The sequence below is a fragment of the Numida meleagris genome, chromosome 1 (assembly GCF_002078875.1).
Source record: "Numida meleagris isolate 19003 breed g44 Domestic line chromosome 1, NumMel1.0, whole genome shotgun sequence".
Classification (NCBI taxonomy): Eukaryota; Metazoa; Chordata; class Aves; order Galliformes; family Numididae; genus Numida; species Numida meleagris.
Window position 1 is genome coordinate 81,635,261 of NC_034409.1, and position 23,597 is coordinate 81,658,857.

The 23,597-nt window shown below is 38.0% G+C and overlaps 1 protein-coding gene across 2 annotated transcripts in view; it reads left to right on the top strand.

The window, feature by feature from the left end:
• Positions 1-23,597, top strand: part of NME7 (NME/NM23 family member 7) — a 90,545-nt gene that overhangs the window by 27,870 nt on the left and 39,078 nt on the right. For both annotated transcript variants that reach the window (XM_021399413.1, XM_021399423.1), the window contains 5 exons: positions 3,412-3,462; positions 3,979-4,186; positions 7,170-7,275; positions 19,129-19,193; positions 20,046-20,114. In XM_021399413.1, coding sequence (XP_021255088.1) covers positions 3,412-3,462; positions 3,979-4,186; positions 7,170-7,275; positions 19,129-19,193; positions 20,046-20,114 — 499 coding nt within the window. The remainder of the gene's footprint in view (positions 1-3,411; positions 3,463-3,978; positions 4,187-7,169; positions 7,276-19,128; positions 19,194-20,045; positions 20,115-23,597) is intronic.

A 23,597-nucleotide genomic window follows, 5' to 3' on the forward strand; every position in this document is an offset into this window, starting at 1 on the left:
TTCATGGGTCCTTGTGATTTCTGTGTGAGGTAAAGAACAGTTTTACCCTAGCTCAAAGTTCTTTTTGGCTTTCTGAAATACTGATTTAAAAAAAAAAAGGGACTACCTCCTCTTATTTCTGTGTTTGCTTGCTGCAGTGATGAGACTGGTCCCAGATGCTCCCTCCAAACAACTCCAGTTTGTGAGTTTAGTCGGGTTTGCAATGCTGATTTACAGTTCACAATGTCTTTCAAGCCAGTGTTTTTTTTCTTTTTGGCTGGCTCTCCTGCAGTCTGAAATATTTGATTCTCAAGTGTTGAGTGGTTCTTTATTTCAGTGTCTGTGAACTTAAAGAACTATTGAGCCAAGTCGTGTGACTTGAAGGAAATGGAAACTGAGAATTAAACTTTTATTGCCTACCGCTATATAAAAATCCCTGCTTGTCTTTTAAAATTGAAAATGATTAAGTGCAAAATTGAGCCTCAGTACTGAATATAGTTAAATGATGTATGAGTATTTTTTGTTTCTCTGCATACCATATACACTGTTTCTTGCTACTGCCATTTTAAAATGCTAGAACTGTGGCTTTGCCAGAATCTTCTACTAGATCTGGCATGCTTGCTCAAACAAGCATCATCATCTGTTGCTTTCTGTAAAGAAATTATTACTGACATTCATCTGGCAATCCCTGTTAACTTGGTTTATGCCTTCTGTAAAAAAAAAAAAAAAAAAAAAAAAAATTGTGGCCAAGATATGAAAGTGTGGGCAGATACCTGCTTTGATAGGTCAGCTATCTAGGCTCTTAAGTTAATCACACCTCAGTTGAATCTATTTCCTGATGAACACTATTTTCCTTTCTTTAAAAGCAGGGCAATAACAAGAGAGATGAAATGTAAAAGGAGTTAAGTTATACAACACAATCATAGTTTTATACTTCTTGCAACAGGAGTTCTTAACTGAGTAGTAGAGTTCAATTTGTTACAGAAAAATATTCCTGAAATATTTCTTCATATTCAGAAGTGATAATATGGAATCTGTTTGTGTACTCATTCCCATTTGTTTTCCAAAGTTATTTAGTGAATTAGTTTTGAAAGAGGATGTTCTTGTGAAATAGTGAATTGTAAGCAAAAACTTATTTGAAGCTTGAGAGTGCCAGTGTTCCTGTGACTAGTGTTACTTTTGAAGCAACTAGCCAGGAACTGTTCAGTTCCAGTGGGCAGGTAGCCATCTTGATCCCCCAAAAGAAGAAATTTGTGACTGTTTGAGTCTTTGTCAATGTCAGGAAAATTAAATTATCTTTAGGTACTTCTTGAGGCTATTTTTTGCCTCTGGCAATATCAGGCTTAAGTCTGGACTGCAAATGAAAAGAGATGTGAAAAGTTGCATTGCAGATGACAGTTACTGTGACTTGGTTCAGTCTTGCGGTCTGTTACTTGCAATATATTCAGGTAATTTCTTTCAGTAAAGGGTGCTTCTAGAAGTGAGCAAAATATGGAGACCAGAAAGTTTCAGAAGTCTTGTTTCTGTAGGTGAAAACAATTTTCCAGTTGGGAATCTTTCAGTCTCCCTGCATCTCTGCTTTGATTATGAGCTTTGTACACAGGTTGGGGGTCAGCAATATTGCTTGCTTTCAGCTGCCAGTCCACCTGAAGAGCTTGTCCTTCTCCACAAATTCCAGCTTTAGAACATGGTACACACTGGGATTTGGAGCAAGCCAAGACCGAACCTGCACTTCTGAACTGGAATTTTGAAGTTGCAGTTGTGATATAACTGCTAAACTTGAAAACTCTCATGGATTCTTCTAGCTGTTTTCATGCAGAAAAAGCAGTGAAAGTAGCAAGAGTTCACATGTTTTCATGAGGAGCTCATGAAAAAGGAGGGAGGAAAGTGGGCTGTCTAGCTGCAGGAGGTGGGAAGGTGGAAAGCCAAAGGGTGTTGTTTCACAGGTGGATGGAAGGTGGGTCTGCACTGCGGACCCTGAAACTGAGCACAGCACTGCCAGCAGCGTGGCTGTGGCAATGCAGAGCTTGGGGTTGGCCATCATCCTGTGTTAATGATGAATATTCTGGCATTTAGCCTGCAGCATTTGTTGTGCTATCTCTGAACTCAGGTACTGAAACTAAATAGCAGCTGCAGTACAGATACACTTTGTGTGCTTGCTGGCCTTTGTTTACCTGACAATGTACTGATCCCTCCTCTCTGCAGAAATCCCTTGCTATGGGAGAAAGCAATGTATAGTAACTGGAGTTTTCCCTGAGGGAAGTGCATGACCAAACTCCTTTATCAAAGGGAAAAGTGTAGGAGAAAGCATGGTTTTATCTGGAGGGGTTGTGCTGCCTATTTGAATTGTAACATTTGTGGATACTGAGTAGAAACCAGATTATGCAATATGCTGTTGTTCACTGTAATCAAACACTAGCCCCCATAAGGAAATAAGTTTCAGTGAAGCAGATAAATTGTTTATTTATGCTTTAAAACCAGACTTCATTAACCAACATATGCACTCAAACTGAACTGAAAGATGAAAGCACTGTAACAGTGAATTGCTTGTCAAGAGGGTGTTTCTGCTGCATTTGTTTCCCATCCTGAGAATGTGGAGCCCATCAGTGACCCTGAAAATCTGTGTTACGGGTTTCAGCGATTACTTCCTTCCCAGATCAGGATTGTAAAGAGGAGTCAATTACACCTCTAACCATGCTAAATATTGCAGAAAGTTAAATGTATGAGGGCTGCTCCAAAAGTAATTCCTTCTATTTTATTATGTTGAGATAGCAGTAGAGACTGAACCTTGCCACCAATATTCCCATACCTATTGCTGTGTGGCAGATGGCAGCAGAGGAGCAGTCTGACAAAGTGGTGACCTAGGTAGGAGTGTAGATGAAGCAAAGGTGTGTCATTGAATTCCTCCATGTGGAAAAAATGGCACCCATCAACATTCACTGATGCTTGCCGAACGTTTCTGGAGACCGAACAGTGGATGTGAGTGCAGTGAGGCAGTGGGTGGTGTGTTTCAGCACTGCTGACAGGGATAGTGGGTCACCTCCACTGGTGCAAATTTTGAGTGGTGTGCAGGCTCCTGTTCATCACTGATGAAAATGCAGAGCTAATGGTAATGACTGTTGAAAAACAGTATTTTGTAGCTGAGAATTTGCTTTATCAAATTGTGTTATTGTACTCTTTGCATCTATTGTAGTTTCTATGGAAATAAATAGGAGGCATTACTTTTGGAGCAATCTACATAGTTTCTTTTACTGGGTATGAATACCCCATACATTTTCCAACTTGAGAGGACGTTATCTATAGGAAAATGTTGATGAATGATAGCTTGTGGTTCTCAGGGTTTATATATGTGTGTATATATAAATGTGTACATATAAATATATATGCACATACCCTGTGTATATGTAAAGCTGTATCTTTTTACTCTTCCAGAAAAGAAGCAGTTGATTTCTACGTAGACCATCAATCAAAACCTTTTTATAAGTAGGTACATCATTTTTAGCTTGACATGCATATTTATTGTTCTGTAACAGCAACTGATTTATTGTGGGTCCAGACTCAAGCCCTTCAGTGAGACATGATTCCAGGCTATATCTCTCCATGATGGAGATCAGAAGATGATCTAGAGCTCCCTTTTCTTTGCTGAGTAATTCTGTTTGAATATGTTGATAGAAGGCAAGAAGTGTTATTTCACAGATGCCTATCTACAGAAATTATAGTTATCTGAGGAACCTTAAGCTTTTGTCCACACTTGCTTGGTCTTCCATCCTACAGTCCTATTCACTACATCTTCTATGTACAATTTTTCTCAAACTTAGAAACAAATAATTATAAATCATTTCAAATCAACGAGAACAGAAATCGTCCTTAAAGCAGAGCTGCAAAGTTAGGTTGCTCAAGGCCTTGCTGAGTTGAGTTCTGAGCATCCCTACTGGATCATGTATTTTTGTTGGTTTTAACTTACAGCCGCGATCACCATATGCTGTTTCCATTTTGCAGTGAGCTTCTCCAGTTTATAACAAGTGGTCCCGTTGTTGCTATGGAAATCTTACGAGATGATGCAGTTTGTAAATGGAAAACATTACTGGGGCCTGCAAACTCTGCAGTGGCTCGAACTGATGAACCAGACAGCATTAGAGCTAAGTTTGGGCATGATGGCATGAGAAATGCAGCTCATGGCCCAGACTCAGTTGCCTCAGCTGCTCAAGTAAGTTTTTGACTGTGTTTCTTAAATAGTTTTATTATTAATTTAATTTGAGAACACAACTAGGTCAGGAATTCCTCATTTCTTTTTTTTTCTCATTTAAGTTCAGAATGAGTAGGTATTCTATGTTGCTCCTTTCTAGCATGGAAAAATAAACTGTCTGGAAACAGAAACTTTGTTTGTCATAAATGGAAGTCTTGGGCACTTTGATCAGGAGAAGATGCCTAGTCTTTTAAAAACTTTGGGTTTTTTTGCTCACTTGTTCTCCTCTGCAATCCTTACTTGTTCTCTGCCTACAACCCTACTGCTATTGTGCGTAACAAATATTTATGAAGACAGACCATTTTGTATTGCTTTATATTCTGACAGGTAGTGCAGTGGGCCTGGCTTCCAGAAGTTTGGTTCTCTTTTACTTCGTTTGCAGTCTGTATCTTTGAGTGTTATGAAAAAGACCTAGGGCTGGAATGATGAATATTGCCAGCATTTCTATAGAACACAGGTGTTTATGTGCACTGATATGGGGTAGATCTGCTGATAAGCAATGGCTAGAATAAAGTTTACCTAACTGTTGTTTAGTACTGTGCTGTGTTACCTTAGCTAGCAGGGAAAAGATAACAACTGTTGCTTCCTGGATCCCAGTCTTTCCTCTTTTTACATTGGAACAGCTGCAGTAGCACAACTTGAAAGAGACTTGCCCCTCAAACTGCCAGCTACTGTGTACTAGAAAAGATGTGTAGTGATGATGTGCTATTGGTGAGGGCAGAATAAGCTTGCTTGCTGTAGCTGCTGTGGGTTTGAAGGGCACAACAAACTCACTGCGAAGCCTGGGCATTGCTTGAGCACTGTCCTCAGGTGTCTGCGTGGTGTGTGGCCTGCAGAGGGCCCCTCTGCATGCCTCTAGTTTTGACTAGAAATCACCTTCCAGACATGAAATACTTCTTGTGGTGGCAAGTCTGGTGGAAATGGTACATATCCATAAAGAGTTTGGGTGAAGTTGAGCTCTTATGAAGGAGAATTTTAGTCAGAAAAGTCTTTGTAATTCGATTAAGTAGACTGATGTCTTCATGCACAAAGGGGAAAGTTTCTCTTTGTTCCTGTGTTCTGCAATGACTTGTGCCAGCTTTCCTACCTGAGAGTGTAGGAGAGAGTATCTATTAGCATAAGATTCTGATTAGAAATTTAATTACGTGCTTTGGCTTAAGTTTGTGGTCTTTTTACATTTTGACAGTTTGGAGGCTCTGCTCATCTGTGGTTTTTTATGACTGAAATTATTGTATTGCTGAACTTTTGCAGATGTAGGCATCCTTGTGGTGGTACTGATACCAATTTCTAGTAAGTCAACTGAAATTGTGAATTTAATAGGCCTGTGCCTATTTTAATGTAATAGGTGAAGTACTATATGCTTGTATAGCAGCTTCCATGGAAACTAGTTGGTTGCAGTTTGCAGAAGCTTTCCTGAAAAGAAATAGAAAATAGAGTGACCTAAATGAAATCTTCTGAAAGAAAACTGAAGTCCCAACTATGTCTAGTGAATGTATTGTACACTGAACAGTCAGATTAGAACACTGTGGTGGGAGCTAAATGACAAATGAAAGTAGACCCCTGGTGTACTTTAAGGTTGTGTTTCTCTCTCTGCAGGACAATCTTTTTTCATAGTAGGCATAAATAGAAAATATTTTCTTAAGTCATCACTTAGTTCTTGTTTGGCATTTCATTATCCTAGTCCTTCAGTAGTATTTAGTTAGTTTTCTCTTCTGGCACTTAAATTTAACACTTTCTTCAGTCCATTAAGTATTTTGCTGACTTTTTCTGGCTGCTGCTTTTAGAATGAACGTCAGTTAAGAGAGCGGGGGGCAAGGTCTTTCAGGGATGCAGCATGTCAAAAGAAGAAGGATGTAGGAAACTAACCCTTTTGGACACTCAAAATGGGCATTGTTTGCTAGGGGGAAAAAAGACACCTTCCTTTCTGTTGAAAGATCCATGAGTCAAAACTATATAATAGTTCAAGTCAGGATAACAGGAATTGCCGGAGTAACATGAGGTAAAGATTGAGAAATAGTTATGTTTATTCCATCTGAAGTGAGCTAGTAAATTAAATGAGCCAATTCCAGGAAATGGCCTTCAGCGCTGTTAGTGTTCCACGTGAAAAAATTAGATGGATTTGGTAGTAGTATCTCCAGGATATTATTATTTCCCTTAAATAGAAATTCATCAATTCTCTTACTTAATTTGACCAATAGGTCTTAAATGGAATCTGTGTTTTGAGCATATGACTAATGTTTATTGGCAGATTGTGTAAGCTATGTGAATAAATGGTATGGAAAAAGCATGAAGCTGGCAGTGAACAGTAAAAAAAAAAAAAAAAAAAAGACTGAGGAAAGAAGCTTGGGTGTCAAGCTTACTCCACTGTGGTCTAAGACCCAATAGTGATGGCAGGAGGAAAGGAAGTAATGGGAGACAAAGAGGTTCTTTTGATTCTTCTCAGAAATTAGAGCAATTGAATTCATCTTCTTCCATTCACTAAGACTGGAAAAAAAAAAGGGGGGGGGGGGGTAGGAGTCCAAAAGTCATGAGAGTGGAGCCAACAATTTTGGATGAGAGAAATGTGTTGTGAAAAGAGAGAAGCTAAAATCTGTATACAGGAGCAGACCTGGGAAAAATACTGAGGAAAGAGAATTTAGAAATCTGGGAACACCTCCTCTGCCAAGGAATTGCAGTAGTAGCGCTTTGAGTGCTCTGAATGGAAATAGATTGCGTTGTGGAAGTGGAAAGCGGAAAAAAAAAAAATTAAAATAGTATTTTTATGGTTGTAGTGATGTTGCTAGGGAGGGAAAGATACGTAGAATATTGTAGGGGAGAAGTGTTTGTTGCATAAAAATCCATTATTTTCTGTCACTATGGGTACTTCAGATGTTGTTATTTATGAAGAAAGCTCACATGTGCAGCTAGATAAAACTAAAATGTATTCAAATACAATTGTTTTCAGGAGCTGGAGTTGTTCTTTCCCTCCAGCGGAGGTCGTGGACCAGCCAACAGTGCAAAATTCACAAACTGTACTTGTTGCATTATTAAGCCTCATGCAGTTAATGAAGGTAAGCAATACAAATAGTGGAGGTGAAAACAAATTATGCTTTGTTGTATCTCATTATCATTCCTATGCTGTTTTTTGGGGAAAATGTGAAATTGCAGGAACGCAGTATTTCATTGTACTTGCAAAAGTATGAAAATCCTTTTTCATATACTTTAGTATTTCTTGAGTTTACTTCCATGGGTTGTGTGCTGTGTGGATACTTTTTATTCTGAAATTAAACAGTGAGAGACTGAAAAAAAAAAACAATAAAATTATAAATGAGACTCAGTGAATCTCATTTAAGCTGTGATAGCTTAACCATATCCTTACTCCTGTCTATCACAGTCCAGTGGAGGTTAGCTTCCCTATGGCAGAGTGGAAAGCAGGACACCTGGTTATAATACAGGGTTTTCCATATACACGGTAACAAGTTACATTAAAACTTCTCACAAAGGGGAATTTTTTTTCAGACATGAATCTTGTTCTACTGACTACTGTGGGGATGGAAAGTAGCAAACATTTATAATACTCCAGTTCTTCCTGTGCTGGAGCATATCTTGCAAGTTTACGATATGAGCATTAGAAAAGTTTAATGCCCAACTGTTAACATGTAGAAATAATCTCACTTTTGTATCCTATACTTAAATACAGGAGCATGTGTAAGAGTGGTAAGTGCAGTAAAATATTTCTGTTTTGGCACTTCAACAGTATTTCTGAGCGCAAGACAAATATTGCCATGTGAGCACAGTTCGATTTTTCTTGTTAAGATGTGGAGCACTAGTCATTTCTTTGTGGACAGCTAAAATGGAGACAGCAGAAATGGACATAGCAGTTTCCAGACCTTTCACACCTGAAATGGAATGTCTGGAGGGCTTGGCAAAAAAAACCAACCAACAACAACAAAAAAACCAACACAAAGAGTCTTGCGCTCAGTGTTGATAAAATGCCTGTTATCTCTTGGAGGTCTTGCAAGTCATCTGCTCCTGATACATCTGCCTTGCAGCAAAGACAGAAAGATGTTCCTCTTAGGGAAATATGGGCAGCAACTGGAACTATGATCTTACCTATTTGAACATTTGCAAAAGGCAGACTTCATTGTGGTAGGATTGTTAATGCCTTTAATTTTTCAAAATTGCAAAATGAATGGCTTGAACTGTGCTTTCTCATACTTAAGATACCATTTTTCTTATATATGTGGGCTCAGACTCTTTCTTAGTAAGCACAAATTGTCCCCTGATTTTAGTCATCTTCATTCCTATAGATTTCATAGTGCCCTGTCCATTACCTTCTTTTTTTTATTGAACTTCTCAGGATTTTTCTGAATCAAAGGACAAATTGTGGCCCTGGCTGTACTCCCCTCTGTGTGTGTGTGTTGGGAGAGAGGGGGAGAAAAGCAGAAAACACAAGTTCACACCCTGCTTGAGCTGGAAAGGCTGGTCAGAAGTTGAGCTTAGGATCCACTAGTATAGTCCTCTGTCACACCACAGGAAACTGGAAAGGTAGACCATGGCTTGGAAACAATTAGAATTTGAATTACAGTGTACCTTGTGTGTGTTCCCTGTCCACACACCTTTTAATAATTCCTTCAACAGAATGAAGGAAGCAATACTGCATTTTCTAAGCTAATAAAACATTTTATCAATTTAAAATGAATATCACGAGTGATGGAATTTAGAGGCTGGCTATGCTTTTATCTTAGTAAGTTCTGTTGTTCCTGCCTGTTCTTTCTGTCATTACTTTGAGTATTTCCAAAGCCACAAGTGCTGCACTTCTTAGAGATAATGAGACTGTGACAGTCTTGTATCTTTTCAGAAGCCTGACTTCTGACCAGGAGTTGGCCTTAAGGAAGAGAAGAGTCACCGTGGTTGGACAGCAACTTCCCCCTTTGATGGAGAGCACTGCCTTGGCTTTATATAGCAGCCGGAGCGGTTACAGTTGGCAGTTAGAGATGAGAGGAATCCTTCTTCACAATGGCTGCAGGAACTCTTCTCCCAGTGGGCCAGGAGTGTTCTGGGGAGGAAGATTTGGCTATCTTAGCCTGTCTTCTTTTGCATTCCTTACTCTTATACACCTCTGTAGCCTGTTGCAGAGTGACAGTTCCAGTACGCTTTGTCCTTCTTCCCCATAGGGACAGTTTTGGAGTCAGGGAAAAGCGTGCTGGAAGAATCTGGGAGATCTGTTCAGGCTCAGTGGTCTGCAACAGAGGAGGGAGGCCCTGCTCATCTCATCTCACTTTTAACAGCTTAATTAGACTAGGTGCTGTAGCAACTAATGAGCTTCCCTTCAGGCAAAATTGCTTGTAGGAGAGTGTGTGGTATTAAAAAAAAAAAAAGCAACTTGCTTTCCTCCCCCACCCCCCCAACCAAAACAACGCTGCTTGCAATAGTAGTCCACTCCTGTTTTGTTTTCTTTTTAAGGGAGGGAGAATGTAAGGTAAAATATGGCATCTGGAGGGAGAGAGAAAATCCCATGTAGCCATCAGTACCAGGAGGTGGTTTGTCTGAGGCACAGAAAGGAAAGTTATGTGGGTCAAAGCGGCAGAGCCTCTTATGCATTGCAGATTTGATTTGTGCTCCGCAAATTTTCAGTATTGAGTATCTAAAAATAAACCTTTTTGTAATTTCCTATGCACTTCTGAGGCTTTGAACTTATCTAATTACCATGAATGTAATCTGCTTGTTACATGTGTACAATTACATGAAGTTTTACTTACACATTTGAGCTTATGCAGAGCTGTAGTCTTTATTTCTGTAGGAATGTTTGACTGGATTCTGATTAGAATTTTATTTCCTTTCCTTTTTCCAGTGTTTTTTCTTTTTTTCCTACAGAGTCCTCTGCATGAATAGTTCTTAGAAGGAAAAAATCTGCCATTTTTCAGTCCCAGGAAAATGGTTTGCTTAGCCATAGGTAAGCACAGAAGCTTTTCAGTTAGCTTCCCTTGCTATCAGAGGCTGGATCTAATCTTTAGTTTACGTTGGTTAATTCAAGGACAGAGTTGTTCTTAGAAGCTGGCTTTCATTACCGTAGAGAGTTTACAGATTCCTGTCTTGTGCCAAAGCAGTGGAAAGTAACCGTGGGTTTAATCTCTGGCCTTGTTGACCTGCTCCTGACCAGCATACAGAAACACCAGTTGCTAAGCAGCCTGATACACAACGCAGGGCTCTGCCTGTAAACTCTGAAGAGGGTTTGCAAGAGCATTCCAGTTCCTCCTTGTTGGGGGGGGGAAGCAATCTGATGCAGCTCCGTGCAGACTTGATCTGACCAGAAGGATGTCTGAGGGTGACAGCTTGATTTGACCCCTCTGGAATCTGCCATATTTTTCAGTGTCTTCTGGCCTCCTCCTCCTCTTGTCTTGGGGCCGGTTTTCAGCCAAGAAAGATGGTAACTAGTGAGCACAGCTCTTTGGTAGGTTAATTAGGATTTTAGCACTTAATTATTTAATGATTGGAGAGTTTCAGTGTTGCTCTGTTTCCCACTTGCTTCTTGTATATCTGAACTATCAGAAGCTCCTAGCACAAGGCCACAGTTGCAATAAATTTAGACATTGTTTTTGTAACTCCCTTCATATTATTAGATCTAGAAGTATTACCTTACCGGTAGTGTTCAGGAGACAAAATTATAAATACACCAAAATATATGAACTTCAGTTTAATGCTCCGAGGACAGTTATGACTCAACTGTTTTGTCAGCAGAAACAGCGCTTTGTAGATCGCTGTGTGGAATTAACTTTAATTTATTATGTGTAATAGTTTAGTCATGTTTGTTGTAGGAATTAGAATTTGGTATTTCATGACTTTCTGAGTATAAAGTTTCTTTAATATAACTCTTACTTTCATTCCTTGTAAAATGAGCAGGAAAAAAAGATGAAAATAGTGATGATTAGGCTGTAAAGGCTGAGTTCAAAGTGTTACATTTCACATTTTCACGTACGTAGGTTACAGCACACAGCTCAAGAGTTGAAATCCTACCCTCTGTTTCTGCACTCCCAATTTGAGACATGAGTTCTAGAGTCAGAGTTTTCCTGAAAATAGATTTGAGGCTAAAACTGTGACATGAACTTGAAAAGCAAAACTGTAATTGGGAATTCATTGGATCTGGTGCAAACTTGAAAAGCTTGCCTGAAGGTGCAGGCTCTATGGCCTCAAGGACTGTTTAAGTGCCTGACTAGTTTGTTCTTCTGGGATGTGTTAAGCTAGATATTTTGTTCTAACAGTACTGCTAAACCTTTATGCCTTTTTTGTGGATTAAAAGAAAAAAAAATACAGTAATTGCAGTGCTGTCTTCTATGTTATTGTTCAACTAAGATTTAAGTCTCATAGAAAACAAAAGAAGCAGGACTGTTTTATTTTTTTTCCCCAAATGGAAAGGGTATTCAGTACAAATATTCTTTTAGACCTATTCTGAATGAATAGTAAATCGTGGGGAGCTATCACCAGCTCTCTTAACTTAATACTTACTGGACTGCCGTAGCAAATCATAGAGCTTTATATTGATCAGCAAAATGCTACATGGCAGGTAAGTGTAAGAATCGTATTTTCTTATACAAAATCTTAGAAAAATTGTAATTGAGTATAGTTCTTTGCTCCTAAGACAAGTTTAACTTTGTCAAAAAGAATAGCAAGGACAGCAGTTCGGTCTAAAGCAGGTGCAGAAACAGGGTGCACTCAGACAGGACCTCAAATGAAGTTACTTTACAACACAGACTGGAGAGAGAATTAAAATTCAACATTGGAGTAGATTGTACATCTGACTGCAAACAGGAGAGCTGTTACTGGCATGCAGCAGACTTATTGCCCTTTGAATGGGAGAAAACATCACTGTGTAAATGTCCAATTCGTTTCTGTAGTGTGATAAGTATAATTACATGTATGTGGTTAGGAAAGTAAATAAACTGGGAAAGAAGGAGAGAATATAATAGGAGAGCTGCAAATCTGTCATTCTCAGGTCACAGTATCTATCTCATTGTGTTTTAGGAAGATAATCTGTATACATTAGGTAAAGTTTTGAAAGATTGTAAACAAGCACTGGAAATTACTTATTTTCACCTTGGGTTCTTAAACAGACTAAGTCTGAGTAACCCATTTTTATTTCCAGGACACTTCAGAAATAGAGTTAGAAAACAGCTTTCTGAAAAGCTTATACTTGAGAAGGAAATAGGAAGGCAATTTTCTTTTAAGTAATGTGAAAGCATATTTTGTCTGTAAGAATGCTTTATAGAAAGATGAAAGGTAGGTGTTGTGAACTTCACCTCATTGTTAGGCAGAACTTGCATGTGTTTGTGTGTGTGTGTCATATCTCTAAGGTTGAGGCAGGAAGGCATCAGTGATAAGCAGGATGAACACAAATTGTTTCAGGAGCTTGAGAGATGTACAGTGGATCATTTGAGTGTGACCTCTGGATATTCTCATATGCAGCATGTCAGTCTCAGTGCTGCAATCAAATGAAAACTACCCAGTAAAGCTCTGTGCTTTCAGATGCAGTCAACTGTTTCAGAAGTATTTACACCAGAAGCAGCAGCGTTTATGTAAAATTAAATGCACTTAGATTTTCCTTGGATATGTTATAGTTAGGATGTTGAAGTGTCTGTTTAGTGGTATTTTTCATTTCTTTTTCGAGAAATGAGGAAAAGTCATTTAAAAACAACCTGCTTTTCTACTTTAGAATTAAGAAAACATTTTAGCCTCCATTAGAACATTAATTCATCCACTTCTGTCTGGTTTTTGTTGTTGTTTCTTTTTTTACGTTCTTAGCAGTAGTTGTAATTATAAATATTCTGTTCTTGAGATGTTTGTCTTTTGAAACTAACCCTATGTTGTTTCTCAGTTATTTCCTGCATAAAGTTTTTGCAACTTGACATTGGCTTCCCAACTTAGACTTATTTTGGATTTCAGTGACTAGTGGGGAAATGACATTTATTTTTCCAAGTGTGAAAAATATGTTTTACATTTAGATTAATTAGAGGAGAAGGTGGACTGAACGTGGAAATCCTTTCTGACACTTGGAGACAGGAGGGAAGAGAAGGAGCTATACTTAATAGGAAAAAATGATCAAATGGCACAGCCAATCTTTGCCAAAGCTCATATCTCATACTACTGGGAAGAGCTTTCCAGTAGTGTTCACTTGAACGTGATCTCTGTGTATGGAAGATGGTCTTAACGTTTTGAAGGAAAGACATTAAGAAGGAGTGTTTATTACTGCATTTGAGGATTTTCTTTCTTAATGCATTAGAGAAAAGTTAATGCTGTAGTTAGATTTAATAGTTTCTAAGAGTGGTCCAGAGAATTTCAGGCTAATTATGCTGCTTTAATACAAAGAAAACTGATGAGCCAAGAGTCTATAAATTAATTTAAACCACTTAGATAATGATAATATGATGGAAATTTACCAGCATGTCTTCTATAAAGAAAAACATGCTTTACTGGTCTTTTGAGTTCTCTAAGTACGCTTTACATAAGGAAGATAAATCAGATCCAGATAGTTTAATTCACTTGAACGCAGGGGCCTTCATTAGGACCGCTTGGTGTTAGGAAACCAAAGTTTTCCTCCAGTGAATTAATTTGTATGTTTAGGTCTGTGCAGAATAAGCATCTGATTAGCTTTAAATTATCTTTTCTTGAACACTGAACTGGAGACATGAGATGTCAAATTAAAGGGGCTTTACAAGTGAGGTCCTGGCATCCATCCTTGGGCTAGTTCTTGTCAATATTTTCATTAGTGACTGGGATGGGGAAGGACAGAGTGGTCAGAACTCAAAACATTCCTGATAAACTGCAGAAATGAAACAATGTGAAGATGAAAGTATAAGCAACTTCATAGCACTGCAGTGGAGGAAGGAAAATAAAAGCACAAGTGTAAAATAGAGGAAGCACAAGTGTAAAATAGGAACAGACTGGGTGTTGGTGAAAGGCCTGTAGAGAAGTGGTCAGAACAGTGATGTATCATAAGCACAGTCAACATTGTTAATGTTGGACATGTTTAGTTTATTTTTTTTTACAGTGAGCAGTTCCGCTCAGTGCTGGTAAGGCCCCAACTTGTGTACTGCCTGCAGCTTCTAGGTGCTTTGTTTCACAAATAACATTATCATCTGGCAGCAAAAATAAGAAGAGTCAAGATACAGAATGCGGGGGTATGAGATGGTCTTTTGCCAAGGCAAAAATAAATGATAGAGCTTACAGTACATTTACTATTGGTCTTGGGCAGTGAGTTGGCAATCCTTCCACAGGAAGTAAAGTACAAAATTAGTAAATGCTGGAACGGATTATAGAGAGTCTCTTGAGAGTTTTAACCTCTAGAGTTGTTTATTGATACTGCAATAGTAGATTAAAACTGTCATTTGTAATTATAACCATTCATGAACAGTCTCATACACAATGTTCAGTGAGGAGTAACAAAATATATAAATATGCAGGTGAATGGCTTGGATGATCATATTAGATCCTGTCATATATGTCAGTGGTGCACTCTCAATTAAAATATCATGTTTAGTTTTGTTTATGCTCAAGGAAGAAGCAGAAGTAAATGAAAGTCATAATAACTGTGGAAATATTCTCCTAGCCAGGGTGCTTGAATGTATTATTTTCAAGGGAAAGTGTGATGCTTTGTTTTCTCTCTTTCCTCCTATTTGCCCGATGTGAGTCACTCACGAGATCTTCTGTCCCTCTGTAGCCCGCTTTCTGCTGCTCCAGAATAAAACAAATAGTGAACACCTGGAAATCCTTTTTCATACAGTACACAGACTGGAAGATCAGTAGTTGCAGATTATCACTGTAGCTGTGGTTTTGGGGTGTCTAGAAATCGTATTTATGTTGCTTAATAAGAGCACTCAGAGTTGCATTATTTCTCAGTAGAAAAGCAAAAGAGGGGGGACCAATAAATTTGTTCTTCGGAGGATCATAGAATCATATCATAGAATCATAGAATGGCTTGGGTTGAAAAGGACCTCAAATAGGTTGACCAGTAGCTGAAATACATTGTAGGAAGGCCCAGCTTTGAGGTTTTTTTTCCTCTTTTGAAATGGGAAAAAAGGGCTTTGTTTGGAGCCAAGCCTGATGACCCTCTGGGACAGAACCTTAAACCTTGGCAGCAAGAATAAGATAACCTTTTTCTTTTCATCATAGCGTGAAGCAGAAATGCATTTCAAAATGTCAAAAAACAGACATGAAATGGAGTAGCTACTTGGTGCTAATTTAAGTATATTGTACTGGTTGCCTCTGGAAATATGTTATTGGATTAGGTAGATCATTGATATGATTGCTGACAGCAGTTTATGTATTCCTGTGAAAAATCTTTTGTTGCTCCTGAGGAATTATTTTTAATTATTGGAAGGGTAATAAGTAAATGAAGTATAGAGATTGAGGTGACTGACTGGCTTTGAAGGCAGACTGTCTTCCTTAATAAGCTTTTCCCAGTGGAGTGGTTACACTGGGAAATGGGCCAAGAACAAAGGGAAGAGAATGTAACATCCCTGGTCATAGGAGTTGGTGGTTGGTAGTGCCTGGGACTGGCAGATCCTGCTAATACAGCTGCTACATCTCATTAATTAAAGTGCTGTTAGGTTAAAAGTGACTCTTGTGAACTGTTTTATTTTTATTTTATTCCAATCCATAGTTCTGCAAAAAGTTGTAGCATTTCTCAGTCTGATGTCTTCTGCTATTTTCTGCTCCCTAATGAAGTACAATTATCAAATATTGTGTTGCAAAGAAACAAATTGTTGAAAATCAGTGCAACTGATGAGGCCTTGGTTGCCTTATTTCATCTGATTAAACTCTGGAAGATTATTTGTCCAGTGTGATTTGCATAGTAACATAATGCTGTCTAGGAGACTTAGTGCTCTCTCTTTCTGTCATTTGTTAAGATTAGTATTAAATTCCCTAGTTGTATTTAGTAGTACTTGTGATTCTTTTGTGTTTTGTGACTAAAAATTCATCTTAATTAAGGCTTAATCTGCAGCTTTGATTTGGGTTCTTACTGTAATCGCATTTTAAACATGCAGTGGCCCCATTTGGAGCATCCTTAAAAAGCTGAAAAAATTGTTTTTCATGACAGATCTGGATTTTAAAGTTGAAAACAAATTGTGGAAAGCTGCTGAAATGACACTTCGTCTAATTAGTTCTTCTTACCCTTGGCCTTATCTGCCCACAAAGGAGAGCATATGTCCCAATTCAGTCATGTAATTGGCTGAAAGCCAGAAAAATCTCAGGCTGAGCCTTGAGCTTGTGCTTTTCATCTGCTTCAGGATTGCCTCTGTTTTCTTGGTTCCTATTTTGCCCCAGGTAGAACTCAAAAAGGAAGGCATCTCTGGGAGGAGTGATGCATGTGTAGCTGGGACAATGGAGGCCAAGTCACTGGACTTGCAGACCTGCACTGCCACTGTCAGCTCATGTATCCTCCTGTGCCTCAGTTCCCACCTTTGGGAATTGGAGCTAACATCTCATTTTGCAAACATAAATGAAATCTTATGCCTCTTCCTCAAAGAACTTTGATTTTAAAAAAATGTTTTTTAGCAAGACATCTGTCTGTGAGCAGTGGTGACAATACTTCTTGTGGGTAAGCCTTTTTAGTGCTGCAGTCCTAAGCAGTCACGTTGCTCTGTGTCTGTGAGTGTGAGTGGAGTCAGAAATAAATGTACAGGACAATCTCGATAGGTTTATCAGAGTTTAATATTAAACCAATCCTAAATTAAAGGCCACTTTGCAAATAATATTCTTACTTTGATTTCTGTCATTAAAGGAGCCTGTCTCATCTTTACAGAGAAGAAAAATCCTAACTCTTCAGTGGGGAAGGAGCCCAGAAAGCTGAATATTTGAGTCTGAAAGAGGAATTTTGCTTACAGTTTGTAAAATTGCTGAGGATAAAAGTTCTATTAAAAGCAGATCTCCCTAGTACCCCCAGAACCTGATACTTGATGAGTATTTAAATTAGAGTTATTGCCAGCTGTGAAGGCCTGTGCAAGTGGGCTGTTCTTTATTGATACAGTGTAAAATGGAGAAGGGCAGCTGCTGGGCCAAGCAGCTTTCTCATACCAAGGTAGCCTTGATTGCCCTCTGCTTGACGCTGTCCCTTCTTTGTCTTTGTTGGTTTCTTGCGAAGCAGTGGTGGTTAACTGGAATATTGGGTCTGAAGACTGAGAATGAGGAAATCTTCATGCTCTGTCACAGATTACTTATTTATATCTTTATTTCCTGGATGATTCCCAGCCTAGTCATTTGTCTCTGAAGTCACAATTACTGGCTTGCTGCTTCCCTGAAACCTATATGTAGAAGCACTGGGTTGGTCAGCCTTTCTCCTGCAGTGTGGACAAAAAGAAACCAGAGGTCTTTTTCTCATTTTTTATATAGTCTTGTATTTCCTGTGCAAATCTGTTAGAGTCTCTTCATTTTGCTGCTGCAATTTTTTAAAAATTTATTTTTATCTTTGAAAAATAGAGGAAAAATATTTTTCTAGCTTTACAGGAGAGTTAGAAGGAAATTTTTGATCAGTGCAAGTGAGCCATGATGTAACAGTATACTTTGACAGCAGGAATTGCAGTTACCTCCACTTGTTCTGTAAGCCCCAAGAGGTGCATGCACTGAATAAGTACCCAGATCTCAGGCTTGCTCTTTAGCAGTTTGGAGGTTTTTGGAAAAAATATGCACTATGTTATAGAGGGAAGGTTGTTCCACAAGCCTTGATGTAAAAATGCTGTAGTGAATACTTTCAGGTACAGGTTTTTTTTTGCATTTTCATTCTTAAAAATGATTTTTAAAAGCTCTCCAGCTATTCATGTTATTTACTCACGACTTCTACTGACCTTTTAATGTGTAAGAAGATTACAATCCTGTGCTACAGATATTAGCAGACAGTGTACAAGTCAGGTCTTGAGTGTGCTAGAACTTAGATTCAGCTTTCTTCTATTTTCATTTGTTGAATTTATGCAGTGTTTCAAAAAACTTTGTTTAAAGACTAGTTAATAAAAGGATTCAGTGTTTAAGAATCTAATCTTGCTGTTCTAATTCATTATGGAATATTCTCCTGTGGTTCATTCTGCTCTGAATCAATGTCCAGAAGTTTGCAATTGCTCGCAGTTTGTACTGGAGGGCAGACAGTTATGTTCTATAAAAACATGGATGCTCTACAGTTCTCAAATAATAAAGTATTGTGCTTTGGTGCCACGATCTTTCAAATTGCTCGATCTTATAAGCACAGGCAAATCTGAAATACACATTCGGTGGAAAATCAGTGGTTCTTGTTCTCCTACATTAATATTTTATTTTGTTTTTTCAGTATCATTCAGTCTTTGGGCATGCATTCATAGTATAAAATAATATGATCAGCAATAACGTATTTGTGAGTTAGAGTCTCAGAAGCAGTGGGCTATTTTTCACTAATGTGCTTTTCACATAGTGACAAACTTCTGTGCTGATATTTATTATCATTCTGCATTGTTTCTAGTTCAGAGTTGGACCTAGCTCTGGTGAACGCTGTGTGAAGACTGCAAAATAGGTAGCCTATGCCCTGAATTGATTACTACTTAAGCTACAAATGTTGGCATTGGAACTTCATTACAAAAATAATTCTTTATCTTGAAGCTACTGAATGTTTTGTGGCTGATCTTAGGAAAGCACAGACTTCACCAGCTACCTTTTTGGGTAGAACCTAATTAATCATTTTTCAGCAGCGGATTGGAATTTAGTTGTTCAAAATCATCACTGCATCACTGTAGAGAATCAAGCTATTATTACAAACTTATAAATATAAATTTAGAGTATTTAGGGAGCTCTGCCCCCTGCTTCCTTTCACGCATTACGCAGACACTGGCTTTTGTTTAAGTGTTATGGCTGCATAAATAGTTGGCAACTAAATTCTTTTGAGTACAGTGTTTTGTATGTTTCTTCAGGACTAGCTGGGAAGATTATAAAAGCCATCATCAATGAAGGATTTCAGATCTCAGCTTTGCAGATGGTACGTTTTCTTTTGTCTTTATCTTTTTGGTAAACAGAGGCTGGAGATATGCTATATGCACTTGACAGCAATGCAGAGGTGTCTTCCTGCAATACAAACGCCTTGTGCAGACTGTGTAGCTATGTTTTGGGATCAGCACTGCCTTTGTTATGTTTGTGTTTTATTGTTTGATTGATCAGCTGATCTGTTTCCCCTTGCTGTTTGACCATGAGCCAAGACACTTCATCTCTCTGTGTCTGTTTCCTTATAGCTAGAAGGGGGATAATGATATTGATGTCTTCTGGAGCAACTGGAAAATATCTTGAAAACTGTACTAGTTAGGATTAGGAAAATATTCTACAAATATCCTTGTTAATATCCTACAAGTTTTGAAACTTACAGTTAGTATGAATTTATAGGAAGGTTTTTAAAGAAGCTTAAAGGATTGATTTCTTCATCGCCAGCAGAATTTAAAGGAAGTTGGCGCAGAGATTGTTCCTCAGAGTAGCCCTTTAAGGTCTTACCTTCTGTGTTTTCTGAAAGTCTTAACATCTGAAATCCACTTGGGACTCGAATACCCACTGCAAATGAAGAATAGTCCCTTTCCTATGCAACAAACAGATCCTCTTGTTTATTTAAGTGGCATCAGCCAACACTGCAAATGAAGTACATTGTCTACTAGTGTTTAAGGTAGAAGATTATACTCTTGCACAGGGTACCATTGGCTCAAAGGCTGATAAACGTATTGCAGCTGTAAAGCCATTCCTTTTACTGGGTGGAACTAAAAAGAGCATTTTGAATTATTTCTGATTAAGAAGGCTGTCTATTTTTTTTCATATAATGCAAAAGGCTAACATTTTTTTATTTTCTTAGTTCAACATGGAGCGTGCAAATGTGGAAGAATTTTATGAGATTTACAAAGGTGTTGTTGCTGAATATATGGTAAGCATAAATTTGAGAAGTCTCTATTTACAAACAAAATATGATTAAACAAGGAAGCAGTCACATCAGTCCATGTTGGGACTGATGATATTTCCTCTAGGACCTTGGTTTTGTCCAATTCCAGCTTGTTCTGGAATAAATGTAAGTCATACCAAAAATTGTGCTACCTATCCCATAAGAAAGAAAAGTCCTTTGTGGGAATTGTTGAGCCAAGGAATTTGTAAGATACAACAGAGAAACACGCGCAACAACGTGCATCTTGGACAAGTATTTACTGTTTTGTTTACATTGAGGCTGCTATATTTGAATGTTTTTGTGGTGACATTTTGTGCTGTTAAGTTTATTGTTTTGACTTCTGTGGGCCTTCAGAAAACTCAAGGAATTTAAGACATCGCGTAATCCTACTGGGCACCTAAGGTCGTGGCTGTTACTATGATTTTTCGTATTGCTATATAAAACTTCCTAATGGAAAATAGAGCTACAGGATTCAGGAGGAAGCTTTTGTGTTTCAGTATAACCTTTATTCATTTTGCGAATAGTAATGATTTTCATTTCCCTGCCTTGCTACATACTACATAAGTTATCCTTAATTTATAAATGGTTACATTATTAGAAGCTTTCTACTCAGTTACTAATATTAGTCTAGACAATTACTATTAGTATTCTGACAATGTGACTTTCTTTCCTTTATGATCATTGAATCAACTTACTTCAACAGAGTTTCTAGATTGCTCTTAAAATAGTTTAGGGGTACTGTTAGTTCACTGTCAGATTGAGGAGTACTTATAAAATTTCCTCTACTGATGCCCTTTGTGCCAGGAGCCCATATAAGACTGGACGGACAGACTTGGAGGGAAGTAGCAGAACTCAAATGTGGCAGTTCCTGACTGGTATTTCAAGACCCAGAGAATCCCGGGGTATTACAAAAATGCAAACTGAACCAAATTGGAAAGTCTATCATTTTCTGCTGTTTGGTATATACTCTGATCCTCAGATAAGTTGCAAAGTTATATACTTCGATTGAAAAGTTACTCAGAAGGGAAAGTGACATTTAAATAGGATAAGCGAATAAAGATGATCTGTTTCAGATGCGATTTCAAGTGAGAATCTGGGGCTCCATCCTGCAAGCCATATGTGCTTGATGCACTTAGTTGAAATTAATGGGATATCTTCATGCATTCAGAATATTTGTGGAAAAAAAAGATAATGTGGGAAAGCTGATTGTGATGGTAAAGACATCCAGAAAAGATGCATATGGGAACAGCAGTAGATATTGTCAGTGCATGCCAGGAAGAATAAATAGGAAGAAGTACATTTTGAAATAGGGAATTGAAGAAAGAATATGACCTCTTATATCTGTGACTCAGAACCGTCTGTTTTGATTGGAATTTTATTTATCATTTTAAAATAACTCAGTGCAGAAGTAGAAGATACTTGATGACAAGTTTTCTTCAGAAAATGTACTTCCCATTTCTTCTGGTTACACCTTTTCAGTCAGATAAAGGCTTGACGTGTTGTACATACCACGTGTATCTGTGAAATTGGAATGCTGAACAGTTGCTAAATTGAAAAAAAAAATTGTTGGTATCTCCTTTAATCAGTAGTTCCTACATAGGATTTTGCATACTGATGATTAGTTTTAGTGCTGTTTTACTTTGTGTTTCTTGCTGTAGCAAGACTAGGAAATGGGGAAAAAGCAGGAAGATTATTTTGTGTCAGATTAGAATCCATCTTGTTAATAACAAATATTGAACTTGATCCAGTTCCAAGAATGGTCTCGATTGACCACAAGCCATGTTACCTGATGAATAAATTATTTGCTAAAGAAAAATTGATTTAGCTGTAAGTATAAGTCCTTCCAAAGAGAGAGAGGGTAATTCCAGTTTAAGCTAAGCTCTGGATTTGTTGCGGCTGTGTAAGCCAGACCAAGTTTGTCTCCTGCATTCCCATCTGCCTCTGTGCTGTAGTTGATGGCAGCTGGACTTCAGTTTTCAGTGTTGCATTGTAATGAAGGAGTCAGCAGTAACTTTGTTCATGCCACTTGCTCTTGTTGGTGGGATGTCAATGCTGATACAGAAACAGAAAAGGGAAGCATAAAGAAAACAACAATTTGCAGAGAGGAATTCAGTTGATTCAAACTGACGTTTTAAAGGCCTCTTTTTCTTTTGATTTCCTAGTAACAGCTATATAAATGACAGATTTCAGTGAGATCATACAGAGTAGTGACTATGACAATTTATTGCTTCTTAACAAGAACACATATATTGTTCTTTGTTCTTTTGTTAACAGAAAGTCCTTTGGTGATGAGGCCATTCTTGGAAGGGAAGTAGTTATTATTTTGCTGTAAAGCATGAAACTAGCTTGCACTCTACTCACATGCTGTCAGGAATATTTTTACTTACATTTGCTAGGAGCAGGTTGATGATAGAGGCACTTGACTAAAATTCTGTCCTATTCACTTCAGAGTGGTAAGATGAAGCGTGTGCTCTTAATATGATATTTATTACAAAGATAGCAACTCTTTGGAACAATGTTGCTTGACTTGGAGTCTTTTGAGTATTTCATTTCCATGGTACTTCATAAAAGGCAGAAGTGGACTTCATTCTTTTCCTACTGCTTTTTGCCCACTCTTGTTCTCTGCTGTAGCTCATCCTTGACCTGTACGGAGTTGGTGAGTGTGACTGCAGCACCTGAAGCGTGTTCTTCCCTATTCTCTCTTGTTTTCTGTGGATATTTTTTTCTTTTCTCTTTCCTTACTGGCTTTGGTTCTTTTAGTTGCCCTTATTTGTTCAAAACTTGCCTGCCAAAATTTCTAGACAAGTGTGCAAGTATAAAGGCATGGTTTTTTAAATGAATTTAGACTACAGCATCAAAGTAGCATATTTCTGCTTGTGAAATCTATGCCTCTAATTGACAAACTCCAAATTGACACTAATGCCTGGAGATAGTTTAAACTTACAAAAACCATAAAACCCATATTTATCACCCATTGAGGACTTGACAATGTCTCTTAATGCTTCAGGAGGCTCCAGTGAAAAGGTTTATTTCAGTGCAACTGAGATTCTGATAAAAGCACATACAAAAAGTACTGCCAGATCAAGATACTTTCCCTGAAATAATGTGCCACACTCCTTTCAATTTAAATTCCTGGTTCTATTGGGCTGTGTGTTTCAGCTTTCGTAATACATGAAGAAATGACAGTGAGAACCAAAAGCCCAAGAGATGTTTTCTTGACTTTAAGCCATCAAATGGGTGCTTATTTGGAAACAATTATAGGCTGTGTACTGTGCTTCCTATATAGAACATTGTTAAACACACTGTTGTCTGTGGAACTGGCTCAACATGGTGTCATTTTTTGGGCTTTTGCCTAGAAAAGTGTGTTGCATTGATTCAGTTTAGGCTAAGTTATGGACACTTCTATGAAATCCAAGTCAAGATTAGTAAGAATGTACCTGTAAAAGAATTTAAAGTATTGTGGATACT